The sequence below is a fragment of the Fonsecaea erecta genome (genome assembly GCF_001651985.1).
Source record: "Fonsecaea erecta strain CBS 125763 chromosome Unknown Scaff16, whole genome shotgun sequence".
Taxonomy (NCBI): Eukaryota; Fungi; Ascomycota; class Eurotiomycetes; order Chaetothyriales; family Herpotrichiellaceae; genus Fonsecaea; species Fonsecaea erecta.
The window spans coordinates 56920-70650 of NW_017387259.1; the positions used below are offsets into that span (position 1 = coordinate 56920).

Here is a 13731-nt window from a genome sequence, read left to right on the forward strand (position 1 = left end):
CGTGCCGGGTGTGCCTGATCGATGAGAAGAAGACTTCATCAACGACGGGCTTTTCTTTGGTGTAATCTTCCCTCGGTCACAGCTTCCAACACTGGTTATGCCCAACCTTTGCCCATCTCATTGCAGGTCCATGACAAGGTTTCCTAAATGTATATTAACATGGTCTCCGTGGCTGCGGACGATGTGGAGTACGAGGTTGTGTTTGTCCGTATGGGATTCCTGCATCAGTCCCAGTTCCTTCAGTATCGCATCTTTTCGATCCTGGCCAGTTCCTATAGAGCAGCCGGTCATCCATCCTTGTCGGTTTCGGGAACCTAACGAAATCTCCATCCGCCTCCTGCAAAATCAAGATTCTCCAGAAATTCGTTGAAACGCCTCTCATCCACTGAGAAGTCTTTCCCTCATTCCACTGTGGGGCCTGTTGCAGAAATCTTGAACCCCTCTAGTTCATAATTCACAAAAGAGGATCAAAAGTCGCCTCGAAAGGTACAGCAGGGCAGTGTGCATGGAGAAGTAGGGCAGGTCTCGCTGAGGTGGTGGTGTGGCGTTGACCGAGTCCCGCGCAAGGCTCCTAGTAAATCCGGACTTTCCGTTGTTCTTACTGCCAACCTAGTCTTCAGAGACTGCTTGCCTTATACCTCGTCTTGTTCCGCGGTGAGGATGATCGGTGGGTGCCAATGGAATATCCTTCAGGCTTGTCCTCGTCCGCCCGCCAGGTACCGAATCGTAGTCTTGATGGAATAGAGCTGGCCGAGATGTTGAATTAAGTCTCAACAGGGCGGTGCTCATTCTTTCCCCCTCGGGGGCAGGACTTGGTGAGCAGGGAAGTTGCAGAGATTGTTCGAACGGTGGCCTATCGCCATAGAGAAGCGGGAGTTCGAGCATCAGGGGGTTCCGTCTGTTTGAACAGGCCGCTGATCGGGATCATTAAGACAAGGAGAGATAAGAAGAACAGGAGCACACTCCGACTGGATGCAGCAGCATCCGCACACCTATGCTTCAGTTACAATTCGTTGGTCAACGTGTATAGAGGCGGAGAGGATGTTTACCGGCCTTTCTGCTGCGGCCTTTGACGGTACTTCCAGCGTCTCATCCTGCATAGAACTGCGCACGGCGCAGGGCGAAAGGGCAAAGTCCATCTCGCAATGCGCAACCTGATCTTGCATTACAGCACAAAGAGCTGTCAGACACTGACGGCTAGACTGTTGTCTCGGCACTAGCGAGGCGCAGGCCGTGTGCCAAGGGAAAACCTGGGGGTTCTGTTCCCATCCAATGTTCTTACCATGTTCTTAGGCACAAGCCACGCATCCGCAACTGAATGTTTTCGGACACCAAACTCGGGCTATCCGGCGAGACAAGATGTCGACACCTCTCCCTCTCCTTCAGAGGGCATTGCCCAGCTGAGTTGTGAACGATCCCTTCTCTCACTGCCAAGAATTTTGCTGGAAGTGGCTCATGAAATATCATAGCTCACAACGTGACCGATAGTCCTGCGACCCTCCTGATCCTGCCTCGCGTCATCTGCCATGTCGATCACGGCCTGTCACTTCGCCAAAGTGAAAAGAGTGCGGAGATATCGTATGCATTGCCGCCTGATCAGTTGTCACCGCAAGAGAAAGAGCAGGCATTGGAACTTACCTGCACCCCATGGCGCTGATGCCGGTATACCACGAAGAAGAGAGATTGACCGAGACGGACAGATTTCAGAACAGAAGTGGGGAGATATCCTGACACATCCGGTGCGGCATTGCGCAATATGAAATGCACGAAACAAGGGTCACATTAGACACGCAAGAAGAATGGGGATTTGTACGGAGAGAGTACAGGTGCCTGCTTCTGGCTTCCTGCCACCGAGAAGAGAATTGGCACCGGGAAGGGGCATCCGAACGTGGTTCCGACCAGGAAATCTCTCTGACTTCATTTAAGGAAGGCGACCATATCCGCATACAGAGTCCTGATCATCATTGCGGAGGCAGAGCTGCTGCTGTCTTGAAGGTCCTCGAAGCCCATTGCAGAGATCATGGTGTCGGACAGGGTAGTGCGTGAAACGACGTACGGCCTGAAAGCTATCACACATGTGACGCTAATGCTCAAGGGGATCTGGAAAGCTACAAGGGCAGTCTGCAATGCATGCCGAAGTACGATGGTGAGAGGTGAGTACGCCGAGATCCGCACCGTCACAGAGCATGCGAGGAGACGGATTGACTGAGTCTGCAGACACGCTCCCGTGGATATATGATTTCCGCAATTTCCGTGGCACAATTGCTCGAGTCCCACCAGCGCGGGATGCTATCTCCCGACCAAACAGGTGTGGAGAATGAAAGTTGGAATGGCAGGCTGACTGCACCAGCTGACCTCCCCGACGGTGGAATGCTCAACGGGTATACTGAAGACACTGCAGAAGGAACAAAGGCCTGTTTTCGTCTTTGCGAACTGCAAAGCGACATCTGGGCTGCGGACTAAGCTTGGTCTCGGATCGCGGCAATTGGAGAGCTTGCCAGAATGCTGCTCGGATGAGGCAATATTCGCTTACTGAATCCATCACCTTATTCCCCAAAGTCTGCTTGGCCTGCGCCGTTGACTCTCTTGGCCAGCAGCTTTTCTATTTACAGGTGTATGGATGTATAGGTCCATCATCTACCTCTTGAGACTCCGTGACTGCTCCACCACTCTAGCGCCATTAGCTGCGTTCAGCTTGGTGATTGATTGCAGCAGCGATTTGGTTTTTGGGTCTTTCGCGTAGCCGGATTGATGGTCGGAGTGGGAGGTAGTGGACTTGCTTGCCGCTGTGTGTCTCCTCTTTGTCAATCCCCTGCTGGGAGAATTGAACTCGGCGGCGATGCTGCTTGTCTGGTCTGCTGTGCTTTTCGAAATACAGCTTTGCGGATCGAAAAGGTGGGTTAGTGCCTGTTGTTTCGTTGTCACGCACGACACGATGCAAAGGTCGCCTTGTTGCTCGCTTACTCACAAGCTTAGCTGATTCCACGGGCTCTCAAGAAAGTGATCACGAAACTTTTCCTCGAGGCTTTCGCCTCGGAATACGTCTCTGGATAAGAAGTCCTGAACCTCGATCCCGAAGCTGAACTCCCTCTTATTGACCCTTCCAGCCGTCATCCTGTTCGATCGGTCATTTGCCAGCCACGCGGTGACTGTCTACTCAAAGTCGGTGTTACGAGTCGACGATGCATATTCTCATTGGTGACACTGAGACGCCCGAGAGCGTAGGTAGAAGCAGCAGATTAAATGATGGTCGCATCCCATTCCTTTGTCATCAGTTTGGTTGGTTGAGGGATGTCATTGACATAAGCTATCGACGGTGGCAGTAGTGCAACCAGGTGGATGATCCTGTTCTGGCCGTGGGTACGGATAGTATTCTCTCGCCGCCAACACTTCTGTTTGCTGTGGGGTGGCGAGGAACGGATACTTCGCTCGTTCCGTCCACCGGTAGACGATACGCAGCTGATAGTGCAGACGAGGAAACCAAATTCGAAAGCCAGCTTAGAGAATGTCGGCGCCATTGCGCCACACAGTTAGTTGCTGGACTCTCTGTGGGAAAAAGCTGCTGGATAACAAAAGAGAACTGAATGTTGTCTCCGAAAGTGGGAGACTGGGCACTCATGGAAGAATGTGTGCTGGAGAGATGATTGTGTTTCAACAAGTCTGCGAATGGTCGGACGGCGGTGGAAGGCTCCCATTCCTCCGTGTCGCCGTTGGCATTGTCTCTGGGACTGTCTTCGCCACGGAGCAATGAGAATGACTTGGGTTCCGAATCACACGGGTACACCAGTCCGTCGCAGCTGTCGTCAAAGAGCCCTTCTCTATCGCAGCACCAGTGACGTCGACTGGTGCTTTGCGGCATAATTGACGCCTTCCGGACAATCCTTACGCGCTGTGCACTTCTAGGATTAATGAAACTGAGGCACGAAGGACTATTCGAATGTACACCCTTATGAGAGTGCTCGTGGGATTCACACACTGTACTTTCCGTCTTTGTGATTGTTGATGCGTGCCAGAGGGAGATGATCATCGGGCTTTGTGCTGCAGCAACGGAGAAGGTCAAGTTTGTCAGCTTTGTTTTTAGCTTACTTCCTGGTCTCTGCCTCTTGCTCCCTACTCCTTAGTACTGAACGGTTCACAATAACCACCTCATGATGGCCCATCGACGCGAATTAGAGGTTCACCGACTGTTAGAATGAATAAGCCAGACAGAAGCAGAAAAACGTGCAGCACCGGCAGAGCAGCAGCAAGCGGACCTGGAACGTAGACGAACCAGACCTACAGCATTCGAAGTGTTCATAAAAAGCGTCCACGCGTGTTCGGCCCTGTTATTTACTTGGACGGCCTGGGTCGACGGATCAATATGTGCAGCTGGGATCCATTACGAAGGGCTCCGGAGAGGCCACCGGTAGATATAATGACACGGACTGCAGTTTAACAGCTAGATGGCAGCTACAAGAGGTTTATCTCGCACAGAAGATTATCCACAGAGTCGAAGGGGTCACTTGCTCAGCTTCCAGCAAGCGATAAGTAGGAGTAGAGCGCGTGCTCTTGGCACTGCCGTAACAGTAAGCATATAGGCCCCACAGCTGCATGGTGTGATCTAATTGGTGGGCCTCGCTCTGTACAATAAATAGAATATCTGACTGGTCAACAGAATCTCGGTAAAATGACTAGTGGCTTTGCGCACACTCTGGTTGGCCAGCGCCTAAAGGCTTCGCTTGGCATACATGCAAACTATTACACCATCGCGTCGACACTGCGACTCGCTCTCTCTCACATCCTTGTACATAGGAAATACACAAGCTCCAGAGCTTTCTCCTTACCCCGTGTGCGGTCCAGCCACATCAAGGCGGCTTCCAATATCTCCAACACTCGCAAAGGTCCCTCCGTCCCTCATTCTTTCGTGCTTAAGCCATTTAGCTGCCAGCCCGGATAGCTGGTATGCAATGCCCATGACACAGAAAACTGCAGGCTCGGTCCGACCTCCCATCTCTGACTTCCTCATCTCAACCCCTCACTCTCCACCCCCTTCCGTCCCGACCAAGATTTCAATCTCAGCCTAAAAATTCCGATAGTGGTGAGCACAGCATCCGTGGAATAGCGAAAGGTCGTTGTGCCCGTACCTGTTCACCCGATCATCCCGTTCGAACGAAACCTCGCGGATCTCTTCCCGTAGTACGTATGCATATGGCGGCATGGCTTCTGAGCCTGTCTTGGTTGCTTGTAACTGTCTCTCAATCGAGCAGAATCTCTCGACCCAAGTGAACTGTTCACAAGGGAGATTGGTCATGAACAAGTTAATACCATGCAGATGTCTGTCAAGGTCCTCTTGGCCATTTTTCGAAAGTGGTCGTAGCAAGAGCCCTCCGTCGAACATAAAATCTTCGAAGACGTTGTAATCAATATTGACATCGACGTGACGAGGACACGTGAAGCCTGGGGCAGAAGACTGACTCAACAACTTCTCAGTAAGCGATGACATTGCCAACATCCCATTGAACCGAAGACTTCTGAGCCCTTCTGGTAGCTTGAAGAAACAATTGACCGGGTAATTGTCATGGCCACAGAAGCTAAGCACCTTGAGGCGCTTTAGTACAGTGAAATCAAGCAGACCATTGAGACTGTCTTCCGATAGCACTTGAGGGGTAGTTGCAAACACCTTGAGAGTCGTTAGGTTGCCTTGATACTCCGCCAGGGTTGGTAGTACCTCATGCAGTATTCCTTCCCCGGCCCGCACCATTGGCGCTCGGCTGTCGTCAAACGACAGAGTCTCCAGCGCTTTGGGAAGTTTCAGGAGAGAGAGAACAGTCTGGAGAGCCTTTCGAGGATTTACCAGCAGCGTGAGGTGTTTCAACGGCAGAGAGCCGGGTGCTGGTAATCGTTCGCCTTGCTCGTCTAGAAGAGGATGAGCAACTGTTAGGCTTGTCAGTTTCGGCGCCTTCAGAACATGAGCAACTCTGATCGGATGGTAGTCTACCGGGGACAGTGTGCATTCACGTAGCTCGGTAAAAGCTGATTGCTGGAGAAACGGCATCAGCCTCTCATAGAAATCTCCCTCTGGTTGCTCATTGAATGTGCACGGAAGTCTGCAATACCTTCTGTCACATACGTGTAGGACTTTGAGGTTGCGAAGCCGGGGGATACACGTGAACATTTGCACCCAAGAGCGGTCCAGCAAATGTTGCCTATGTGTAATGAATCTCTGCACAAGGTCTTGTCGTTCCTGATGTTTTGCGAGAATGAGTTCATGGGTCGCGAGCGCGTTGCCGTGGAGGGTCTCACAAAATGCTGGCTCGCACAACTCGGAGACTCTCTTGCATGTGCTTCGGAGATTCCGAAGGTCGCCTGGGGCGTCCGTGTCGTCTACATACCCAACGATTGTCTGCCAGACTTCGGAGGGAAGCTCGAGGGCTGACACCGGAGACATATCCATTGGCTCAACAGACTCTTTCATTTGATCCTTCGTGACATTGACGCCCTGGTGAGTACCGTGCTTCCCTTTACGTGTGAAGGGTTTGGCTTGCTTCTTGCTGGTTTTGGTAACCTTGTAATTTGGAGGATTGGCAATGCCAGCCAGTCTTGCAGACCGACGTGGTGCCACGAGAGCTGGTTTTGGAGATTGCTTCGACTTCATGATGATAATAATGTCACCGGTGATGTTTTCGGTGTGTAGAGAAGAAAGCCTCAGAGTGGTGAGGAGCTGGTAGTCATTTGTATCAAAACAAAAGCACCGTCAGAAGTCAGCCCAAGGCAGTTCTGTGGGGCAGGCAGTCGGGCGAGCAGAGGCAGTCGACAAAGAGAAAGGGTGAAGAACCTCCATAGTGTAACAGTAAGTGTTACTAGGGCTTAGGATAGAGTCTTTGTTATGCCTTCTGTACTATCCGTACTGCCTGAATCCGTGTTGTAGTCATAACAACGACTCAAGCGTGTGTTGAGGGACCCAGGTGCTTGGGGCTCGTCGCGTGACTTTAGAGCTATCCAGGACGGATAGCGAGTCTGCTGCAGGTTATTTCCCTGTCCAGCGGCAGATGCCTGCCATTAGCCATCTAGCCCGTAAGACTGTGGGCATATCTGAGCCGTTGAAAACTTGGCCACTTGTTCAATCAAGGTGAAGGCTGGGGTAGCTGGACTTTGTAGATTAATTGCTCGGGGAATAGATTAGCTGAGCTTTTGCTGTAGATGAAGTGCTCCGCTGCGGCACTCACCAGACGACCATATGTAGGACCTTCTATCCAGAAAGACTCCTCGCATCTCATAGCGGTTATTCTTTTCAAAAATTGCCTGAGATTTCCCTCCCATTGTTAGGTTTTGACACAAAACCTGTATTCCGCTCACCATGGTTGTTGAGATCACACGAACTGGTGTAGTGAAATGCTCCCATCTCGGTTGAGCAGTACAGGCGGATACACACTAGAAAGACCCTGCGAGGAATGTCGACAGCTATGTTGAACTGACATGGGTAGGCTGCGAAAGAAGTGAAAGGATGATTGAGCGGTGGACATGTGACCAGCATTGCGACCTCCTCAAGGGCTGGCCAATGTCAGCAGCATGCATTTCAAAGTGGCAATGATGAAATGGACTCCCCAGCCCATTTAAAACGGGTTGAGGTGTGTTTTGATGGGAGAAAATTATGCCGCTTGGCCAGATAGGTAGACTGCGTCAGCAGCACTGACACTCTCTTGCATGTGTTGTCAACAAATACTCCCCATACAAAACCAAGCATAACACTTCATATACCTGATCACGCCCGGAGGCTGGCTCTCATGGCTAAAGGACGAAGGACAGAAGCGGGAGTGAGTGTAGGCTCTCGCATGTGGTCGGGTTTTGCTCGGCGGGCTGGTCCGGGTCGGAATATGGTTAATCCGGTCCAGCTCCAAACCCATTGAGCAAAACCCGATCTTGTCAGAGCCCAGATCCGTTCTGGCTGGTGCGTGTACGGAGGCAGCTCATCTTTGAAAGTACGCGGTCGCGCCATCATCCATCCTGGTAGATCCCTGACGTTCCGAGAGCAGGCAGGAGGCGGAGAACACACTCGGAGAACACATCCGGAACCACATACCTGACCCCCACGGCGCCAGAATAAAGGGTGCCATTTGGTTTGCCTATGTAATATCGACCCGATCGCAGCATAGCCCCCAGACAAGAGTCTGCCTAGCCGGAATAGTCACTCTCGGTCAACAGAGCCAGGTTCCCGTTGGCAAGACAAGATCTCCCGGACGTCGCTAGTTCGGTAATCGTCAGATTGCCGAAATGCGGGGAGTTTCAGGGGAAACCCGAAATTGGATCCTGACCAAGCCAGAGAGTGCGGAGCATTGAGCTCAGAAGAATGGTTGGGGAATAGGGAAGGAGAGATAGACACAAGGTCATCGATCAGGGAGTCAAAGAAAGAAATCATTTCATACAAAAGAATCATTATTGACAGATTACAATACAGCCAGGTCATAAAGGTCCTTGTTGGTTGGGACAACAAGACAAAGCAAATCGAAACATGTCAACCAACGCGGACAACCAGGCGCCTAGCCCAGCCAACTCGCGTTTTTGATGGATGATCGAGCACTCACCTGGCCAACTACATCCACGGCCCTCATTTTCTGTTGCCGGAAGAAAGGTCCTTCACGGTTCACTCATTGCTTTTCACGGGTAATTGTGCATTGCGCTATGGGCATTCTTTCGTCACTCCCTGCCTACCTGTATGTATCATGTGCTCTTTGCCTTTATATTCCTATCAAGAGTCGAAGAGCCTGTCGGTGATCCCCTTGAATATGCGCCAACTGCGTACCCAAGGCGCAGATTATTGCGTCGACTTCATGGAGCTCCAAGGTGTCAATCGCGGCCGGCGTCCGCGGAAAGTTAGGGATTGGTCGGTCGAACTCGTCGTACAACATGCTCAGAATGTCGTCTCCCCTTTTGTTCACATTGAGGCGTCTTGCGTTGGTGTTGCGTGTGCTGTAGGCATAAATAGACAAGGAACACCGATGGGAGATGGGAAAGGTGGGGAGAGTGCATACTGCGCGTTCAACTGGCTCCGAATCCGCTCCAGAATCTCGGTAACACCGTTGATTTTGTCTTTGCATTCGGCCAGGCTTCTTCCCAGACTATCGTATCCCGCCCCGAAAACCGCATCGGTCGCCGACACGGAGTTAAGCAGGCCATTTTCGTTGTGGAGTGGGCCACTCTGTTCTGCAGGCCTGGCATGTCAGCAGAACAATCTTCCAGACTCTTTACCACCAACACTTTCGCCGGCGATGCTGATTGTGATTTGTAAGGTGCGGCAAACCCGTCTTGTACGTTGTCAAGTAAGACACTGACCGGCCGCAGATGAAGGTCCAGCCTCATTTCTTAGCCCTGGGGCAGTTGAGGCTGTGACTTGGGCGCGGGTGCTGGAGGGGTCGGCGGTATAGTGAGCGACAGACGAGAAGCTTTCACCTCTGGTGGTAACCGGGGTGGTATGTGAGGCGTAGGGAGGGTGGGAATGAGATTGAGGGACAGACGGAGAGCTGTCCCCTGCAGTAGCCGGCACGGTTTCGTAGCAGTGAGGAGGATCAGATGCAGAAGAGGCTTGTTCTGTAGTGAGAGGTTAGACCAGCGACAAGGAGCGTAGGACAGCACTGTACCGTAGTAGCGGGCGCGAGCCAACGCGTTTTGCTCTGCCGACACGTCAACAAAATAACTTCTGTCTGAATAGAAGGACCGATGTACCGCGGATGTATGGATCCGCATTGTTGTGGTATAACCCCTCATACCGGGACGACATTTTGATGATCTTTAGATTGCTAGATCCTCAGTAAAAATCCTCCTACAACAAAGGTTGGGACAATGGCGTGAATAATCAATATCTGTTCAGCGGTTCCGGGCGTTAGTGATATTGCGGAGAGAGATAACTTTATAATTCTGATCGAGCCGCAGGACGACAAGACCTGGATACCGGGGAATCCGGGGCAATAGGGTTCTGGTCGAGCTTGCTGCCTAACAATCAATGAAGAGGTAGAATAGCCGAGACGGATCGGTAGCGTCGAGTAGCGCCCTCCTAGCGGTGGTTGAGGTTACATCGCTTGCCGCAGGAACTGACTTCCGCGCAAGCAACTCCCCTGGAATCAAGATTCGAGCAAAAGCGAGATTGACGCTTGACGACGAGGCTTGCAGCTGATTGAAACAAAAACAAAATGAAAGAAGATATGATCAGGGCATTTGTGGTAAGGCGGCCCAGAAGGTGACGTATGTCTTGAAAAGCTGCCAGACCGGGGCCTTTGACCGGGTGGGAGAAAGGGCAGCTTCTGCAGCTGAGAAGGGGGTATGAATACTGAGGCAATACGGAGTAGATTGGGGATGACAGAAATCTGTATCATCTTTGCCTAGAATATGTAATCTCTCTATATGGGAATTATTTATCTTGCCTGCCTGGGTAGAAAATTAGAGTGTCTGGCTGAGAGGAGCGCGAGGGGGTACAACGGGATGCTAAAATCCAATGCAATTAGTTATATGGGAGTGGAGTAACGGTGAGGGGAGCGGCGGAGAAGAGCGCAAGGCGCTCAGCAAATCAAAAGCCCGGCCGAGGAAGCTTCAGGCTGAGCGTGCGGATGCGGATCAGCATTTCTCCGGAGGCCACGTGGACACAGGAAATTGGACCAGAGGACAGTCACGAGAAAGGTCGAGGGAGACTTCTGATGGGGAAACAATAACAATCATAAGCCCTAACTGTAGCCCGTACCCAGCTACAAGCAAAACGCAGCCGAATGGTCAACTGCCGCGATGGGGTTATCGTCGCCATCCAGCCGACCCCTCGTCCTACCGTTACGCATGGCACGGCCCCTTCTTGCGCCTATCAACGACCCGTCACCCATCATCCATGTATTCATCGCTGAGACTGCGAACCGCCAACACAATTACCATCCTTACTTTACACAGCCGCTACGCCAAACAAAGTTTTGCCATCCCATCCCCGCCTCCGCAAATCTAGGCGACCGATAAGCTTTGGACCCTCGCGACTGTAAGATTTGGCGACTCGAACTTACTCTCAACACCTGACCACCCTTCCATGGCTTATAGCCAGTGTCGGCAACCATTCACACTGTCTCTTTCATCTTATGAAGCTGCACCAGTTCGCCCGAGATCAAATCCTCCACTTGAAATGTAAATAGCCGCTTGTCGTCCTTTAGACTGCACCTGCCACTGCCATTCGATTGCACTACCCAGCTCCCAAGATGTCCCTCGATCTTCTCTCCGCCCGCGGTGATGTGTCCTTCTCTTGCCCAGATGGTGACGGGCCCACGATACGCGGTGGGTACGGCTTCCCACCAAATTCGCTGATTGTTTCCCGCGGGAGTCTTGCGCTGCTGATCGCCCCAAATCACCACAAGCAGCCTCATATTATTCGTCTGTGAAAGGGCATTCTGTGCCCAAGCACCGGATGGCCCGACAATACTGAGGAAGCGGTCAACACGACCGCCTTCTATGAGGATTTTCTTATCCTCCGCGGTGAGGTGCGGGAGTTCCATGGCAAGGAAATCGACCCAGTACTGAGATTTAAGCCAGACGTACGGCAGTCCCCCGGCCTTGTTTGAAAATAGCAGCACAGGTGCTAGTCTCGGATCGCCGGGGAACAGCATCGTGATACGTGACCGTCGGCCTGCGTGCCTGTGCGCTGTGTGCGCTGAAGGTCCTGGTGAGAGGGTTCGGACGGGCGGGAGGAGGACGGACTCGAACACGGACAGACGGCACTCGAAGGGACGAACTCTGGAAAGGCGAGCGTAGCTCAAGAGGAAGAAGGTTTGTTATTGTCCATGTGGACCGCCGAGACGGTTTTTCTAGACGACGAAGGCAGGTCGCGGGTTCTGAACGCAGGGCAGGCCTGAAAGTAATATGGGAAGCAAGGGCGCAGGCTAGCATATGAAGTAACCAGCCATAAGCTGTTCCATATGCGACCAACCATATCAATGATGCTCCCCAGACAGCAGAATACGAGGCCCACGCCACGGGATCGAATCCAAGGAGCGGATCGACAGACTGGATCGAACTTCGGAGGCCTGTTACCCGAAGATCGTCTCCTTGCTTCCAGCAGGTTTACGCATCGCCGTTTTGGCGCATCCGAAGTTTTCGGGTCTTCTCCTTGCTACGAAGCCGAGACCCACGTCACGCCAGGCCCGCCGACCATTGGACGACATAGCAGGCTAGTAAACGCCTCCTCATTTCACCAACCAAAAAGTTGGCACAGCAAGACCTTGAGCTTCTGCTGCCCCCTTGGAGTAAATGGCAATCCGGACTCCGAGTGCAAGAGGCCATTCCATTGGTCATCACAGGTGGAATGTACTTCCACCTTCGCGTCAAGAGCGCCTGTCACTTCAAATGAGGCGGTTTTGGCCCCACGGTCTTTCGCGAAGGATGAAGCGAAGGACTCAATAGTCAACCCCACCAGATACCTTCAAGACAGGCCTCTTGACTGCCCTTGCATCGAGTAACCTGATTGGCGCGTCTGGACGTATTCGTACCATGGCTGAGCCGCGTCTACTGGGTGCATGGTCTTCTCAATCGATTCTCTGGCGATGATATTGCCAGGTGTCATGAAAGCGGTGCAAGTTCTATTGCCAAGCCAGAGCGCCGGGACTTGATTCGCCACAGAGTTCACCCCATCAAAAATCCCAAGATCTTTATCTGCCCGCATCTCGCCCAAACCTTGATATAATTCCATTAATTTAGTGTCAGTTCGCAGCCCTTGCATAGGAGATCAAAGTCTGAAGGTTACACGATCTCCGGCCGCGTAGATCAAAAGTTAGAGGCAGATAACGCTCATTTTGCCCATCTCTTGGCGGGTTTGTCACCATGTCAGTGTCAGATTTTCATCGAGCCACAAAGCATTTGGGTGCTCATCCATCAGCAGAGCCTAAGACCTGCCGATAATGGCATGTCATCACGGATATCACTGTGAACTTTGGGCGATAGTTGTCGCTTGCTGAATGCTGCATGTGATCCACCTTTTTTTGTCTCTGCCCTTATCTCATTCCTTGGTCGCAATCCGACCCAGATATAATTGTGAGGGGTGAAGATTTGACGTTAAAAGTTCGTTGCGAAAAGGAAGGAGGAGTGTAGAGAGAAATGGTGAGAGAAGAGGTTTGATATCCATCAAATGGGAAGGGTGAGAGGGGCATTGCGGAGTGGCCTGTCAAGAGGACGAAAGGTTGGAGGGAGGGCAGGAGGTGGGTGCCCGGTTGCGAGCCCGAGTCAGTTGGGAGCGTGTCAGAATCCAAGTCGCTGGCGGACCTTATCAGCACTAGGCAAATTTTGTTGTTGGCAAAAGTTGCGAAGGCCGAGGTTGAAGCTCTGTCCAATAGGTGTCCCCACGCCAACCCCCACGCCCAATCACCACGCCAACACAAGGCCACGGAAGTTTGCGCAGCCAGAATCACTCACAAACAACATCTACCACATATCGCACCAGGATGTAAATTCATCCTCTCCAAATTCCACCACACTGTACAATACCGAAGAAGAACATGCTTTCAAGAGCCCTATTCAATCAGTGCCAAATACGTCGCCGACGCGCAAGGCACACTGTATCGCTTCGACAACGGCAGTGAAGCGTCTAGACAGATCGACTCGGTCTCGACTGGCACTCCATCGATTGAGATTACGGTACAGAGGAGAATCGGACAGAATGGAGAGGTGCTGCACGTGATCGATCTCCAAGAGAGCTTTTGGTGGCCGGCGTATTGTGCTAAAAGATCAATTCAAGAACAC

The 13731-nt window shown here is 52.0% G+C and overlaps 3 protein-coding genes across 3 annotated transcripts; all 3 read right to left on the reverse strand.

Moving 5' to 3' along the window:
- Window positions 1-5059: 5059 nt before the first annotated feature.
- Window positions 5060-6634, reverse strand: AYL99_11762 (hypothetical protein; the record flags this gene model as incomplete). The annotated part of the gene is made up of 2 exons (XM_018843267.1): window positions 5060-6019; window positions 6110-6634. 2 exons carry the CDS (start codon window positions 6632-6634, stop codon window positions 5060-5062), a joined length of 1485 nt encoding a protein of 494 aa, XP_018687369.1.
- A 2080-nt stretch (window positions 6635-8714) lies between these two features.
- On the reverse strand, window positions 8715-9754 carry AYL99_11763 (hypothetical protein; the record flags this gene model as incomplete). Its single annotated transcript, XM_018843268.1, has 5 exons — window positions 8715-8946; window positions 9009-9180; window positions 9310-9564; window positions 9615-9647; window positions 9700-9754. The coding sequence occupies 5 exons, from the start codon at window positions 9752-9754 to the stop codon at window positions 8715-8717; spliced, it is 747 nt and encodes a 248-aa protein (XP_018687370.1).
- Window positions 9755-11063: 1309 nt separating this feature from the next.
- Window positions 11064-11606, reverse strand: AYL99_11764 (hypothetical protein; the record flags this gene model as incomplete). The annotated part of the gene is made up of 1 exon (XM_018843269.1): window positions 11064-11606. The coding sequence occupies one exon, from the start codon at window positions 11604-11606 to the stop codon at window positions 11064-11066; it is 543 nt and encodes a 180-aa protein (XP_018687371.1).
- Between the last annotated feature and the right edge of the window lie 2125 nt (window positions 11607-13731).